The sequence below is a fragment of the Macaca nemestrina genome, chromosome 14 (assembly GCF_043159975.1).
Source record: "Macaca nemestrina isolate mMacNem1 chromosome 14, mMacNem.hap1, whole genome shotgun sequence".
Lineage (NCBI taxonomy): Eukaryota > Metazoa > Chordata > Mammalia > Primates > Cercopithecidae > Macaca > Macaca nemestrina.
The window spans coordinates 91,758,250-91,770,664 of record NC_092138.1 but is presented as its reverse complement, the minus strand read 5'-3'; the positions used below and the strand labels follow the sequence as shown (position 1 = coordinate 91,770,664).

The window sequence follows — 12,415 nt, the reverse complement described above, 5'->3', positions numbered from 1 at the left end:
CATGTGCCCTGTCTGTACACGTTTGTATGGGCCTGTGGGTACAATCCCACCAGTACATATTAAGCACCTTCTGTGCTCTGCTGGGCATAGTGCCAGGTGATGGGATGCACCAGCAAATGAAACAGAGTCTCTAAATTCATAAAGCTTAGTTTAGAGAAGGATGCAAAGTAACAGGCAATTTTAATTCAGAGTGCAGGCATCTGGGTGGTGGTTTGTGCGGCAGTTCAGAACACTGGCTTTGTGGTCAGGCAGCCTAGATTTTGACATGATCTTAGAGATCTTTCTGACATTCAATCTCCTTAGCTGGAAAGTGCAAATATTAAAACCACATCCCAGGAGATACTATGTGTGTGTCAATGTCCAATGAAGGTCTCTATTATGTGTGTGCAGGGTCCACATCTGGATGAACAGTGTGAACAGGCCGGGTGAGTTACATGTGGGCACGTTCACACATCTGCATCTGCTTTCGTTGTGTTTATGCAGTGCCAGGCTCTACCAGAGGTCACAAATAGTGGCCCACAGACACAGTTCGTAGGGATGCTCATTTGGTTTGGGTTTATTTTTTGGCTTATAGGGTGTTCTAAAAATCAAGACTTTCACATAAAAATCCAGATTTCCAACTTCTCTTGAAATCTTGGATAAGCCAGCCATCCTGCGAGCATGTGCGTGTGTGTGCCTGCCTGCCACAGTCTCTGCTTCCTGATAGATATGTCCTTCCCAGGGGCACCCTCCCTCTTGGCCAGTGTCCAGGGCTGTCCTTGGAGGGGTTCCAAGACTGCTCAGGAGAGCTGGTGTGTAGACTTGTTCCCTGTGAAAGGAGAAGCAGGACCGAGCAAGAGCTGGTGCCAGGGCCTCAGAGCTCCCCAAGCAGTTCCAGTTTCAGCAATCACAGGGGCCAGAGAGAGCCATGGGCCCTACCCACAGTTCTCTGGCTGTGCAGCTGCACACTGGTTACAGAAGATAGTAACCAAGGATGGCAGTTAGACAGAATGGCTTTTCTTATCTATTCGATTTTGCATTTAAAAATGTTACAAATACAGATCTGAAATGATTAAGACAATGATCTCCAGAAAGTGTTGCTAGATATATATGCTAGAAGTCTTTTTAAAATTGACAAAAAGGGCCAGGAGCAGTGGCTCATGCATATAATCCCAGCACGTTGGGAGGCCGAAGCGGGAGGATCACTAAAGCCCAGGAGTTTGAGACCAGCCTAAGTAACATAGTGAGACCCTGTTTCTAAAAAAAAAAAGAAAAAAAAAATTTTTTTTAATTAGCCAGGCATGGTGGTGCGGGCATGGTGGCGCTGGCCTGTAGTCCTAGTTGCTTGGGAGGGTGTGGTGGGTGGATCACTTGAGCCCAGGAGGTGGAGGCTGCAGTGAGCCATGATCACAACACTGCACTCCAGCCTGGACAACTGAGTGAGACTCTATCTCAAAAAAAAAAAAAAAAAAAAATTGTGAAAAGGCTAATGGTAGAAGCTAAACACGTATTTGTTAAATACATCTGGGTAACCCACACGTGTGTAAGGTAGGGTTTATATTTCCTAGTATCCCTGAATCCTCTTATGACGGTAAAGAAGTCCCTCTTAATATATCATTACTGGGCCTCCACTGTGTATAAGATGCAGGCTAGGCATAAAGGAGCCTACAGAGATGTCTGTGCCCTGCTTCTTGGCCCTCAGGAAACTCAGTCTGTGGAGACATATCCAAGGAGAAACAAATGCAGGAATAAAAGAATCGAGTTATCACTAAGATGTCTTAAGATAATAGGGCACCAGAACACGGAGGAAGAGACTTCTGGACCTTGGACTGACTGTGCAAGTTTTTCTCTCTCTGGGCCCCCATTTCCCCTTTTGTAAGACTAGAGGGTCAGAAGAGATGAGCAAACATCAACTCCACTTTCACAACCCTCCTGGCCCCCAGCCTGTGCATTATTTGAGAGAGTGAGAGCTGTACCCTGGTTCTTAGCCTCTTGCTCCTGCTACATATTCTTGCTCCCAAGCCTTGGCTTGTGCTGGGAATTCGCTTGGCTTGAGCTCTGAAAAATATCCATCAGAGGAGGTTTTTCACATAGCTTCCCTTAAAAGAAAACACACAAAATGTTTAGAGTCCGAAAAGACCATGCCTCTAGTGGAAGCTTCCAACATCCGTTATAGGGGTTCCTGGTACCACCCCAAGTACAGGTGGGGAGAATGGCCCCTCAACAGGTGGGAGAATGTGCCCCTTCCCCAGCACCAGGGCTTGAATGATTAAAGTTTAAAGAATTAAATGGTTCATGCTGAAGGATTCCTCTGAAGTCATTCTCCCACTTTGCAGGTAAGAAAAATAACGTGCAAGGATGGGAGGAACTTCCCCCCACAGTCCTCCAACATCAGAGCAGATCTTCTGATTTCTGAGTAACAGCTTTCCCTACTCCTTGATTTTTCTGTCTCAGGCTGAGTCCTCAAGATAGAGTGAGATGGGAACCTCCACACTGTACCCTTCCTCAGCCAGATGTTAACAGCTGTAGAGTTCAGACACCGTGTTATTCTTGTTCTGTACTAGCCAGTGGCCAGGGAGCCCAAGCCTCACAAAGGTGAGTATGAAGAAAGAGTAATAATTCCATAGTTCAGAAAAACGCCTTGGGGCAGAATGTCCACCTTTGGGAGTGTTTTTGTTTCCAGAGTCCATGAAAGAAGAAATTGTCACACAGCAAAACCAGTCTCTTAGAACAGGACACATAGGTAGCCAGAGATGGCAAAGAAAGGCAGTAGGCTGGCTGGTATCAATGTCTTCCTCATCATTGGCATCTTAGAGCATATCCCTATCAAAGGGTCCATCTGCCAAGGTCTTCCCCTGAACCACGTCACCTGACCATGAGTGTCATTGGCACTTCCATCAGAAACTGAAATCCCCATTGCGCCTTCAAAGTGCATAACCAATTAGTAAAACCCCAGGGACTGCTTGGTGCCTACAATTCAAATAACTTCAGAGGTTCTTTGTTTCTTTTCTTAAAATCTGGAAATCTCTTGGGATAGAGAAAATCACTGGACATAGAAACTCCCTTCAACAAACAACCCCAGATTTCTTTCCAAATTTTTGCCAGAATGCTATTTCTAACTTCACAACACACAGGAAAAGGCCAGGTTGAAGATACTTAATCAATGTTTTCTGATGGTGGGGAAATAATCATTAACTGTTATTACCATAAGTAAAAATGTGTATTAATAGTGTCTTGCATATTAGCCATTTATTGAATAAATATTTATTGATGTCTCCTATGTACCTAGCATCCTGCTATGCCAGGGGGAACAACAATGAAATCAGATACAGCTTTACTTTCATGGTTTTAATTCATCTAATTTCATATATTCCTAATACACATTTTCATATATTCCTTCAATTTCATGTATTCATAATTCTGTGGTAGAAAGAAAAAAACCTGTAAACTGGCACGTTTTAAAAATTGCTACTTATTATAAATGTAATAAGAACCAAGATGGAGATTAACAGAGGGAAATTTGGGACATTTTAAATCATCAGACCATAGCAAAAAGTACACGTGTTATGCTATCATTTTTATAAGATCATGTTTTATTTCTTTGTTTTGTTGTTGGTATCAGTTCTGTGTAATGTACCAAAGGGAGATACAGAATTTGGATTGAAGAACCCAGTACCATTTGGTCTTCTAATCTGATAGGTTGCTGACAGCTTGTAATCATCTGTTTAATTAAATTTCCTGGTTCAGGAATCAGAAGTTATCAGAGCAGATTAAGATGATGCTAACAGGAAAGCTGTTCACTAATTGTTTTTACTGAACACAAGCCATATGACAGAGACAAGGCGTGCTGCTGGCAATGAGAAGAAGGCACCAAAGCGCTCACTGGGGTTGAGGGAGTGATAACCATTCTGGGCTCCACATTTTAAGGGCTGTTGACAAACAGGAGCCTGCCCAAATGGCTGCCTTTAGCCAGCTGGATTCACTGACGTGTTCCATTCATTCTGCTTAGAATGGATTATAAATCTCTACTCTGGGAAACAGTGCAGGCCAGGACATGGTTGGATACTTAGAGGCAAAGTCTAGGGTGCACATCACTTGTGTTCCATCATCTCATCATCTCCAATGCAGAATGGCTTGCAAATCTGTGATTATCTAGAATCCCCCTGGCTGCAGGAGCCACAAGCTCAGAGGGCTACTAGGTTAGGCAGGCAACTTCAATGTCAAGGGTCGGTTTGCTAAGGGATTGGGGCGAAACTAGAGACTGAAAGCCTTTCCGTGCCTCCTAGAACAAGCCAAACATATTAATACATGCACAAGAAGGTAGAGGGTGGAGGCTCAAACACTGCCCACTTCCCTGTGTTCATGTTCTTGTTCCTCAGTCATGGCTCCATGGTCAGACCACCAGATATGAGGCCTTGGCCAGATGAACTATTTCTCTTTTCAAAGTTATTTTTAGAAAAAAAAATTCAACTGGGTAGACATGAGTGGCCTCCAAAAGATTTTATTTCCTTTCTGAGTCAGGTTCAGCCTCACTGGGCTTGGCTTTCAATTTCTGTTGCCTTGCTGCTCCCTGGGCATTCAGAGGTCCTCCGGTGATGCCCCTCCGTTTCAAGAGCCCCCCAAATGAAGCTGAATGACTACAGATAAGTTTTTGGTACTTTCCAAAATTAAACTATTTCCCTTGGTAAATTTCCAGCAAATGAGCTCATTAATCTGAAAACAGGATGTGGCACATGAAGAGAGTGAGGTCAGACTGCCTGCTCTTTTCACTTACACTGGCTTAGGGCAGAGAGGAAGGGGTGGGTGGGACAGAGGAGAATGGCTTTTATAGGCCCCAAATCCTTGAGAAACTTTTCTTCAAAAGGCCCTTGTGCAGTGTGCCCACCTTTGGAAGAGTCTTTGTTTCCAGAGTCCATGAAAGAAAGAATTGCCACACAGAAAAATCGGTCTCTTAGAACAGGACACATGGGTAGCTACAGATGACAAAGAGAGGCAGTGAGCTGGCTAGTATCAATGTCTTCCTCCTCATTGGCATCTTAGAGCATGTCCCTGTCAAAGGATCCATCTGCCAAGCTCTTCCCCTGAACGACATCCCCTGACTATGAGTGTCACTGGCACTTCCATCAGAAATTGAAATCCCCACTGTGCCTTCAAAGTGACCAGTCCCATAAACAACTAGAAAAACCCCAGGGATTGCTTGGTGCCTAGAATTCAAATAACTTCAGAGGTGCTTTGTTTCTTTTCTTAAAATCCAGAAATCTGTTGAGTTATGGAAAATCACTAGACTTAGAAACTCCCTTCAACAAATAACCCCAGATTTCTTCCCAAATTTTTACTAGAATTGTTATTTCTAACTTCACAACACCCAGAAAAAGGCAAGGTCAAAGATAAATAAATGTTTTCTGATGATGGGAAAACCATCAGACTAATTGACTCAGAGTCCATCCATTTTTTTTTTTTTTTTTTTTTTTTGAGACGGAGTCTTGCTCTGTCACCCAGGCTGGAGTGCAGTGGCGTGATCTCGGCTCACTGCAAGCTCCGCCTCCTGAGTTCACGCCATTCTCCCGCCTCAGCTTCCCGAGTAGCTGGGACTACAGGTGCCTGCCACCATGCCTGGCTAATTTTTTGTATTTTTAGTAGAGACGGGTTTCACCGTGTTAGCCAGGCTGGTCTCGAGCTCCTGACCTCGTGATCCGCCCGCCTCGGCCTCCCAAAGTGCTGGGATTACAGGGGTGAGCCACCACGCCCGGCCCATCAATTTTTAATTCAGACACTTAATTCTTTGAATCCTTTTCCCCCAGAACCGAAAGGCCCCACAGAGGCCACATCTGGTCAACCTCCCATAGTTTGCAGACATTCTCTCTTAGAGGCCCCGAGATCCTCTGCTTGTCCACAAGCAGCATTTCCCTCCCAGGTGGACCCCTGAGGTCTCCTTTTGACTAGAGTACCCTGTGTCCCACAGCTTCCGCCTGTCTAGTGGAAGTTGGAGGACAGCAGCTCTGCCCCCAGTAAGTGAGAGACTTACAGGCATGCCGGGTTAAAAAACAAACACGTAAAAGATCGTTCCCTGCTCTTACAATCTAGTTGAGAGTCGGGCCATAAAAAGGGACCCTAGGCCAGGTGTGGTGGCTCACGCCTGTAATCCTAGCACTTTGGGAGGCGGAGGTGGGTGGATCACCTGAAGTCAGGAGTTCGAGACCAGCCTAGCCAACATGGTGAGACCCTCCTCTGTACTAAAAATACAAAAATTAGCTGGGCGTGGTGGCGGGCGCCTGTAATCCCAGCTACTCAAGAGGCTGAGACAGGAGAATTGCTTGAACCCGGGAAGCAGAGGTTGCAGTGAGCCGAGATTGGGCCATTGCACTCCAGCCTCGGTGACAAGAGTGAAACTCCATCTCAAAAAAAAAAGGACCCTAACACATAAAGAGATTTTTGAGGTGTTAAACCCAAACCAACAAGGTGGAGAGTCTCATCCCTCCCTCCACCATCAGTCCTACAAGGTTAAGACATCTGACAGAGAAGGAGCCTTTGTCAAATTGGTAGTTCGCAAAAATAAAGGTTGTGTAGCTTTTAATCTAAAATTCTACCCCAACACTAAGTTCCGTAACTATTTTGATTAATATATTCTTAAGGATTTAGCGACTCTGTGTGTGTGTGTGTGTGTGTGTGTGTGTGTGTGTGTGTGTGCGCGCGCGCGCGCTTAGACGAAAACAGAAACGGTTCCTTAAAATACCCAGTTTGTGAAAGCACAGGGCCTGGAACCACTTAGTACTATCACTTTGATCAAGTACTATCAAGTACTATCACTTGATTGCTTCAACCCAATAAGCTTGGGAGAGCCTGGCACTGTGCTAGGATCTTCTGGAGAAATCCAAGAATGGTAAGACTTGGGTTTTACTGCTCTTCACCTCACTACTCGGATCTCAGGCAGGCAGGGGACCAGGGTGGGGGCTCCAATTCCCGGTTCGTGTTTGTTTTTTCAGGGGGCATTTTACTGAGCACTAAATACGCGCAGGTGCTGCACTAGGTGCCAGGAGCCCCGCACGCGGAGGAGCGGCGTGCACGCGTGTCAGTTAACTGGGCGCACAGTGCCCGTGGCGCCGCAGACCCAGCCCTCGGACTCAGTTTCCCCGCATGGGGATCGCTCGCCCCGCCCGCGGCGGCCCGCGGAGCAGCAGCCCCCCGCCCCGGCCCTGCCTTCCAGGTTTCCGCCCGCGCTGCTGTGTCCTCCACACTCCACCGGAAGCTCCCGGCCGGGCCGCGGGTAGGTGGTGGCGGAGGCGGCGACGAGGTTGGCTGCTCTGCACCCCTGCCCCAGGACAGCAGGGCGGCTCCCCGGCCCCCTTCCTCGTCCTGGACGCCCCGCTCCAGCTCCCCCTCGCTGAAGCGGGGACTCCCCGGGCGCAGCCGGGGACATGGAACCTCGGCTGCAGAGCCGGCCCCCGTACTCACTGCCCCCAGCCCAGCGGCAGGCGCCCCGGCCCCCCGGCGGCTCATTCCTGCTTCCGCGGGCACCGGCGCTGCCTGGCTCCCAGCGCTGCGCTCGCAACTGGATATGTTGAGGTGGCGACGCGACGCTCCCCCGCCCTCTCGGGAGGGATCACCGACTGGGCTGGGGGCTCAGACAGGCAACCCGGCCTGCAGAGCCGGGCGGCGGGGGCTGTGCTGGCGCCGGCAGGCGAGAGGAATCACAGAGCGGGGCGCCCAGCCTCATCATGGGGCCCACAAAGACTTCCCATGGGAGTGGGGTCTAGTGCAGGGGCGCCCCGAAGGACGAGTGGGAGATGGGGACACGCGGCGCAGAGAGACTTCTCGTGGATGGAGCCGATGGAGGCCCAGTGTGGAAGAGAAAGGGGTCAAGGAGACGAATAAGGAGCCACCAGAGACGCAGGGGGAATTCCCCCCAGAGGATGCGGGAAGCCGGGGAAAGGAAGGGAATCCGGAAGGAAGGGCTGAGAGCCGGTCAGGTGCTGGCAGAAGGGCTGGTTGGATAGAGACTGGGACGGGCCCAGAGCATTTGGCGTCCTCGACATTCATATACACTTGGAGAGATGATTCCCTGGAGATCCAAGTGCCTGTATAGACAATCTTTTCTAGGGGTTCTACCATTAAGAACCCCTAGGAGAGGGGTTCTTAAGTGAGGAGAGGGTAGATGTAGAAATTGGAGACGAGAATAGAGTGTTGTGAAGGCATGCGTGGATAGAGAACTGGCTCTGGGTTCAGGAGTCCCCACTCACTAGCTGTGAGACCTTCAGCAAGTCACTTAGCCTCTCTGTGCCTCGGTTTTCTCATCTCTAAGGTGGGGATGATGATGGCCATACCTGCTTCATAGAGTGACAATTAGATGAGATGATGTCTGTAAAATTACATAACACAGCACCCAAAAGTAGTACTAGTTATTTTTCCCTTTTCTTATTAGAGCAGCTTGGGCACATTTTGATGTCCGTGGGAATGAACAGGTAGAGAGGGTGGTATTGAAGCCAGAGGGGAGAGAAGGGACCCACAGATGGGGAGAGAAGTCTTGGGTGTTTGTTTTATCTCAAACCCCAGGGAAAGGAGGGAACAGGTAGGGCTGTAGGAAAGTTTGCAGCTATGGGGTACACAGTTAAAGGGAGCGTCTTCTCATGGTCTTGATGCAGGCCTGGAGGTCGTTTGCTATCGGGGTGAAGGTCCTGATGTACACTGTGGCTGTAAGATGCCGTGCCCTCTTTGCCACCAGCCTGTGGCAGCCCCGGTGTTACACCAGGGCAGGTGGGCAGTTTAATGTATCTCAGGTCCGATGACCTGCACTGCCCACCTGTGAGGCTCCAGTAGATAGATGTGAAAACACAGTGTAAGCATAATGTCCCACTTTCGTCCTTTTCTCTGAGGAGCTGGAAGGCCTGTAGTCACCATCTGAGCCAAATGTCAAAGTCTTTCAAGTACTTCACTTGGGCTACACACCACACTTTGATCCACGATCTCATTTAGTCATCACAACAGTTGGGTGAAATAGGTATTATTGTCCCATTTTACAGATGCAGAATCTGAGTTTCAGAGAAGTTAAGGACTTTGTCCCAGGGCCCGCAGTTAGTAAGCCGTGGACCCAGGATTTCAACTCAGCTCTGTCTGACCTCAAAACCCATGATCTGAAACCAATGTGAAAGTTTGCAAAACCTCTGTAGCAGCTGAACTCGATGGAAAGATATGTAGGGATCGTCTTCTCCATTTAATAGATGAGACAAGAGCTGGGTACTCTGATCGCCATCAGAGATCACACGCACAGAGCTTGGGGCCCCACAGCCCTGGAGTGAATCCTGCTCCACCACCAGAGGCTGTGTGCCTTTGGACCAGGCATCTTGCTTCTCTGACCCTATGTACAGCTGCAGAAGAATTCCTTGCAGGTTGCTGTAAGGATTTGGAGGGAAACTGTTGCCCAGCACACAGTACACATGCCAGGAGCCATCGTTTCCAAGGTGTACTTCTCCTGCAAACGTGGATCTACGTCCCACTTGGCTGCTGAGACCAGCTGCCGTGATCTTGTAGTTGTTTAATGCTTTGTTCTCCTTGAGGCAGCAAAGTGGTGGCACCTGACCGGAGCATGTAGCCACCTATGACTTCCTGAGTGGGGTGGTGCAGGGAGGGCCCTGAGGAGTCTGTGGTCCTAAGGCCTTGGATTTCATCAGGGCTTTCCTGCTCCTTCTGGTTGCCTCAGTCCCAGGCAAGATAGGGTCCCAGAATCTTACAGCCTAGAAGCCACCTGTTGCGACTTCTTTTTTACAGATGGGGTCATCAGAACCCACTGTGAGGAAGCGACTTCTCTTTGAGATCATCCAGACACTCCACACAGAGCAGAGCAAAAGTGCCTAGAACTTGAAATTTTGGACTTGCCTTCAACACCCTGGGGATTTCCACCAGGAAGGTGAGCACCCCCACTGAGAATTCCAGGCTGCTCAGAGGTGCCAGGGAACACAGACCAGGGGCCAGCTATGGCCTTCTCCTCCGATGTGCCCAGGGAGGTGGGGGAAGCCAGCGGCAGCCTGCGATTCTCAGCCAGGGGAACTCTCACTGTGCTTTCTGAGAGTCTGTGACACGGGTCATTTTCTCTGACTTGCTCTCTTGCTTTTTCTCACTCTCAAAAAAAAAAAAAAAAAATGACTGGACACTCCTAAAGCCTTCAGTCACCATCCAGGGGATTTTTATCACCACAAAGGGTAATTCCTGCTCCATCCCTGCTGTGACTCAGCTGTGACGTTGAACCACACAAGCCAGAGAGAAGAAGATAAAGTCATCAGAGCTCCTACTCACCAGAGAGTGAGGCCCAGGCCAGGACTCCACAGGGCTGGTCCCCTGTCCTGAAGCAACTTAGACAGGCCCTCTGGCCAGCCTGGGACCCTGAGATGGCATCCAGCTCAGGCAGCAGCCCACGCCCGGCCCCTGATGAGAATGAGTTTCCCTTTGGGTGCCCTCCCACCGTCTGCCGGGACCCAAAGGAGCCTAGGGCTCTCTGCTGCACAGGCTGTCTCTCTGAGAACCTGAGGTGAGGTGATGGAGGAGCGGAGGGTGGGCAGAAAGTGGGTGCCAGGGGGGACCCCTGATGGGAGGTGAGGGGCAGAGGAGCCTGTGACTTTGAGCAGGTGACTTTTCCTGTCTGGGCCTCAGTGTCCACACCCTTTTCTCACACTCCCTGACACTGCCCCTCTGGCTATGGTGGAAGGAGAGGAAGCCACAGAAAGGCGTCAGCTCCCACAGGGGAAAGCGATCACACCGAGGAGAGCCTCGAGGCTGTGAGGCCACTGTTTCACTGTGTCGCCTGGGGCACTGCTAATGTCCCTAAGCTGCAGCTTGCTTGTCTGTAAAGCTGTTTTCTGCATAGCAGAATTATTAATGAAGCCCAATGCATAATAATCACAAAAGTTCTTATAGTAACAAATATAAACCCCTTGGTGAATGACAAACTGTTAGACGAATATCTCTCCTTCCATAGCATTGCTCATCACCTCAGACTGTTTGCTGGGAACCCTTTTGGAGGGGACAAAGAGATCGATATATATTTATGTATTTAATGATATTTAAAGTATTAACCCAGAAAGGCATGACATCAGTACTATCATCAACATTCCTCTTTAAGCAATTATGTGCCTACTGTGTGCCAAATGCTCTGCCCTCAGGTCCTCAGCACAGCTTAGAGGGGTGGATACTATTATGATCCTATTTTACAAATGAGGACATTGAGGCCTAATAGGTTAGGTCAGCTTTGGTCAGTTTCCTGGCAAATATGCCCTTAAACTGCCTCATGTGATGACCTTTTGTTTGGGGTTTTACAGCTTAAGAAGGTGGGAAAGCTGAATCAGGCAAGTGAGAAGTTCAAACATGATGACAAAGGAGGAGGCTGTGAGAATAGCGAGGAGAGGCTGTGACCGTGGAAAGGCCAACCAGAGGGTGGAGGAGCAGAGGTTGTCTGGTTTTACCATCAAGCTGATTGTCAGGGTTCAGCTCAGGCTCTGGTGGTGGGTCTCCTGGTTTCTTCTCTCCCTCCTTCCAAAACCTGGCAGAGGAGGGAGCTGATTGGAATTTGGAGGGCTGAGGCCTGAGGCCTAAGTCCTGAAGAGCTTCTACTCAGCTGTGCTCATGACTCACTCTAGCTTGACTAATCCACATGCCCTCTGGGGCCTCATTCCCTCTTTCGTAAAATGGGCTATCTCAGTAGCAGGTCAGAGACACCAGGAGCTTTGTGAAAACGCAGGTGCTGGCCAGGTGCAGTGGCTCATGCCTGTAATCCCAGCACTTTGGCAGGCCGAGGCAGGAGGATCACTTGAGGTCAGGAGTTTGAGACCAGCCTGGCCAACAAGGTGAAACCTCGTCTCTACTAAAAATACAAAAATTAGCTGGGCATGGTGGTACACACCTGTAATCCCGGTAATCCCAGCTACTCAGGAGGCTAAGGCATGAGAATCACTTGAACCTGGGAGGCAGAGGTTGCAGTGAGCCGAGATCATGCCACTGCACTCCAGCCTGGGCGACAGAGTAAGACCCTGTCTCCAAAAAATAAAAACCCCCCAAAAAACAAAACAAAACAAAAATCCGTGGGTACCCAGGTGTTACCCATTAGAATCTGACACCCACTCCTGATTAAGAACCTCCAGGCCAGATATTCTCTGAGGCCCCTTCTTGTTCTAATAGGCCATGATCCTCTGTAATTACTAAACATATGAGACCAAAACCAAATGGAGGACCAAATGAGAAGAGCAAGTGTAGTCACATGTCAGCAATCTCTTGCCTAAACCCCTGAGATCAGATGTGTTTTGTAATTAAGAATTTTTTTAGAAAAGCAAATCAGGGCATTATACAATTCTGGCAGGGAATGGGGCAGTGCCCTGTAATCAAGCATGTTAATGTTTCTGCAATGAAATATGTATATATTCACACTAAGTGGAGTAAGTAAGGGCTGTAATAG

At 48.8% G+C, this 12,415-nt stretch overlaps 1 protein-coding gene across 3 annotated transcripts in view; it reads left to right on the top strand.

Annotated features, from left to right (window-relative positions):
- The first annotated feature begins 2,558 nt into the window (after nucleotides 1-2,558).
- LOC105487148 (TNF receptor associated factor 1) overlaps nucleotides 2,559-12,415 on the top strand; it is a 29,482-nt gene continuing 19,625 nt past the window's right edge. Inside the window, exons 1-3 of one of the 3 annotated variants that reach the window (XM_071078259.1) lie at nucleotides 2,559-2,574; nucleotides 9,742-9,880; nucleotides 10,133-10,498. In XM_071078259.1, the coding sequence (XP_070934360.1) occupies nucleotides 10,359-10,498 (140 nt within the window). In that variant the 5' untranslated portion in view covers nucleotides 2,559-2,574; nucleotides 9,742-9,880; nucleotides 10,133-10,358. Of the gene's footprint in view, nucleotides 2,575-6,721; nucleotides 6,860-7,126; nucleotides 7,244-9,741; nucleotides 9,881-10,132; nucleotides 10,499-12,415 lie in introns of those variants that run through there. The other 2 variants (XM_011750467.2, XM_071078258.1) reach the window with 2 other exon arrangements.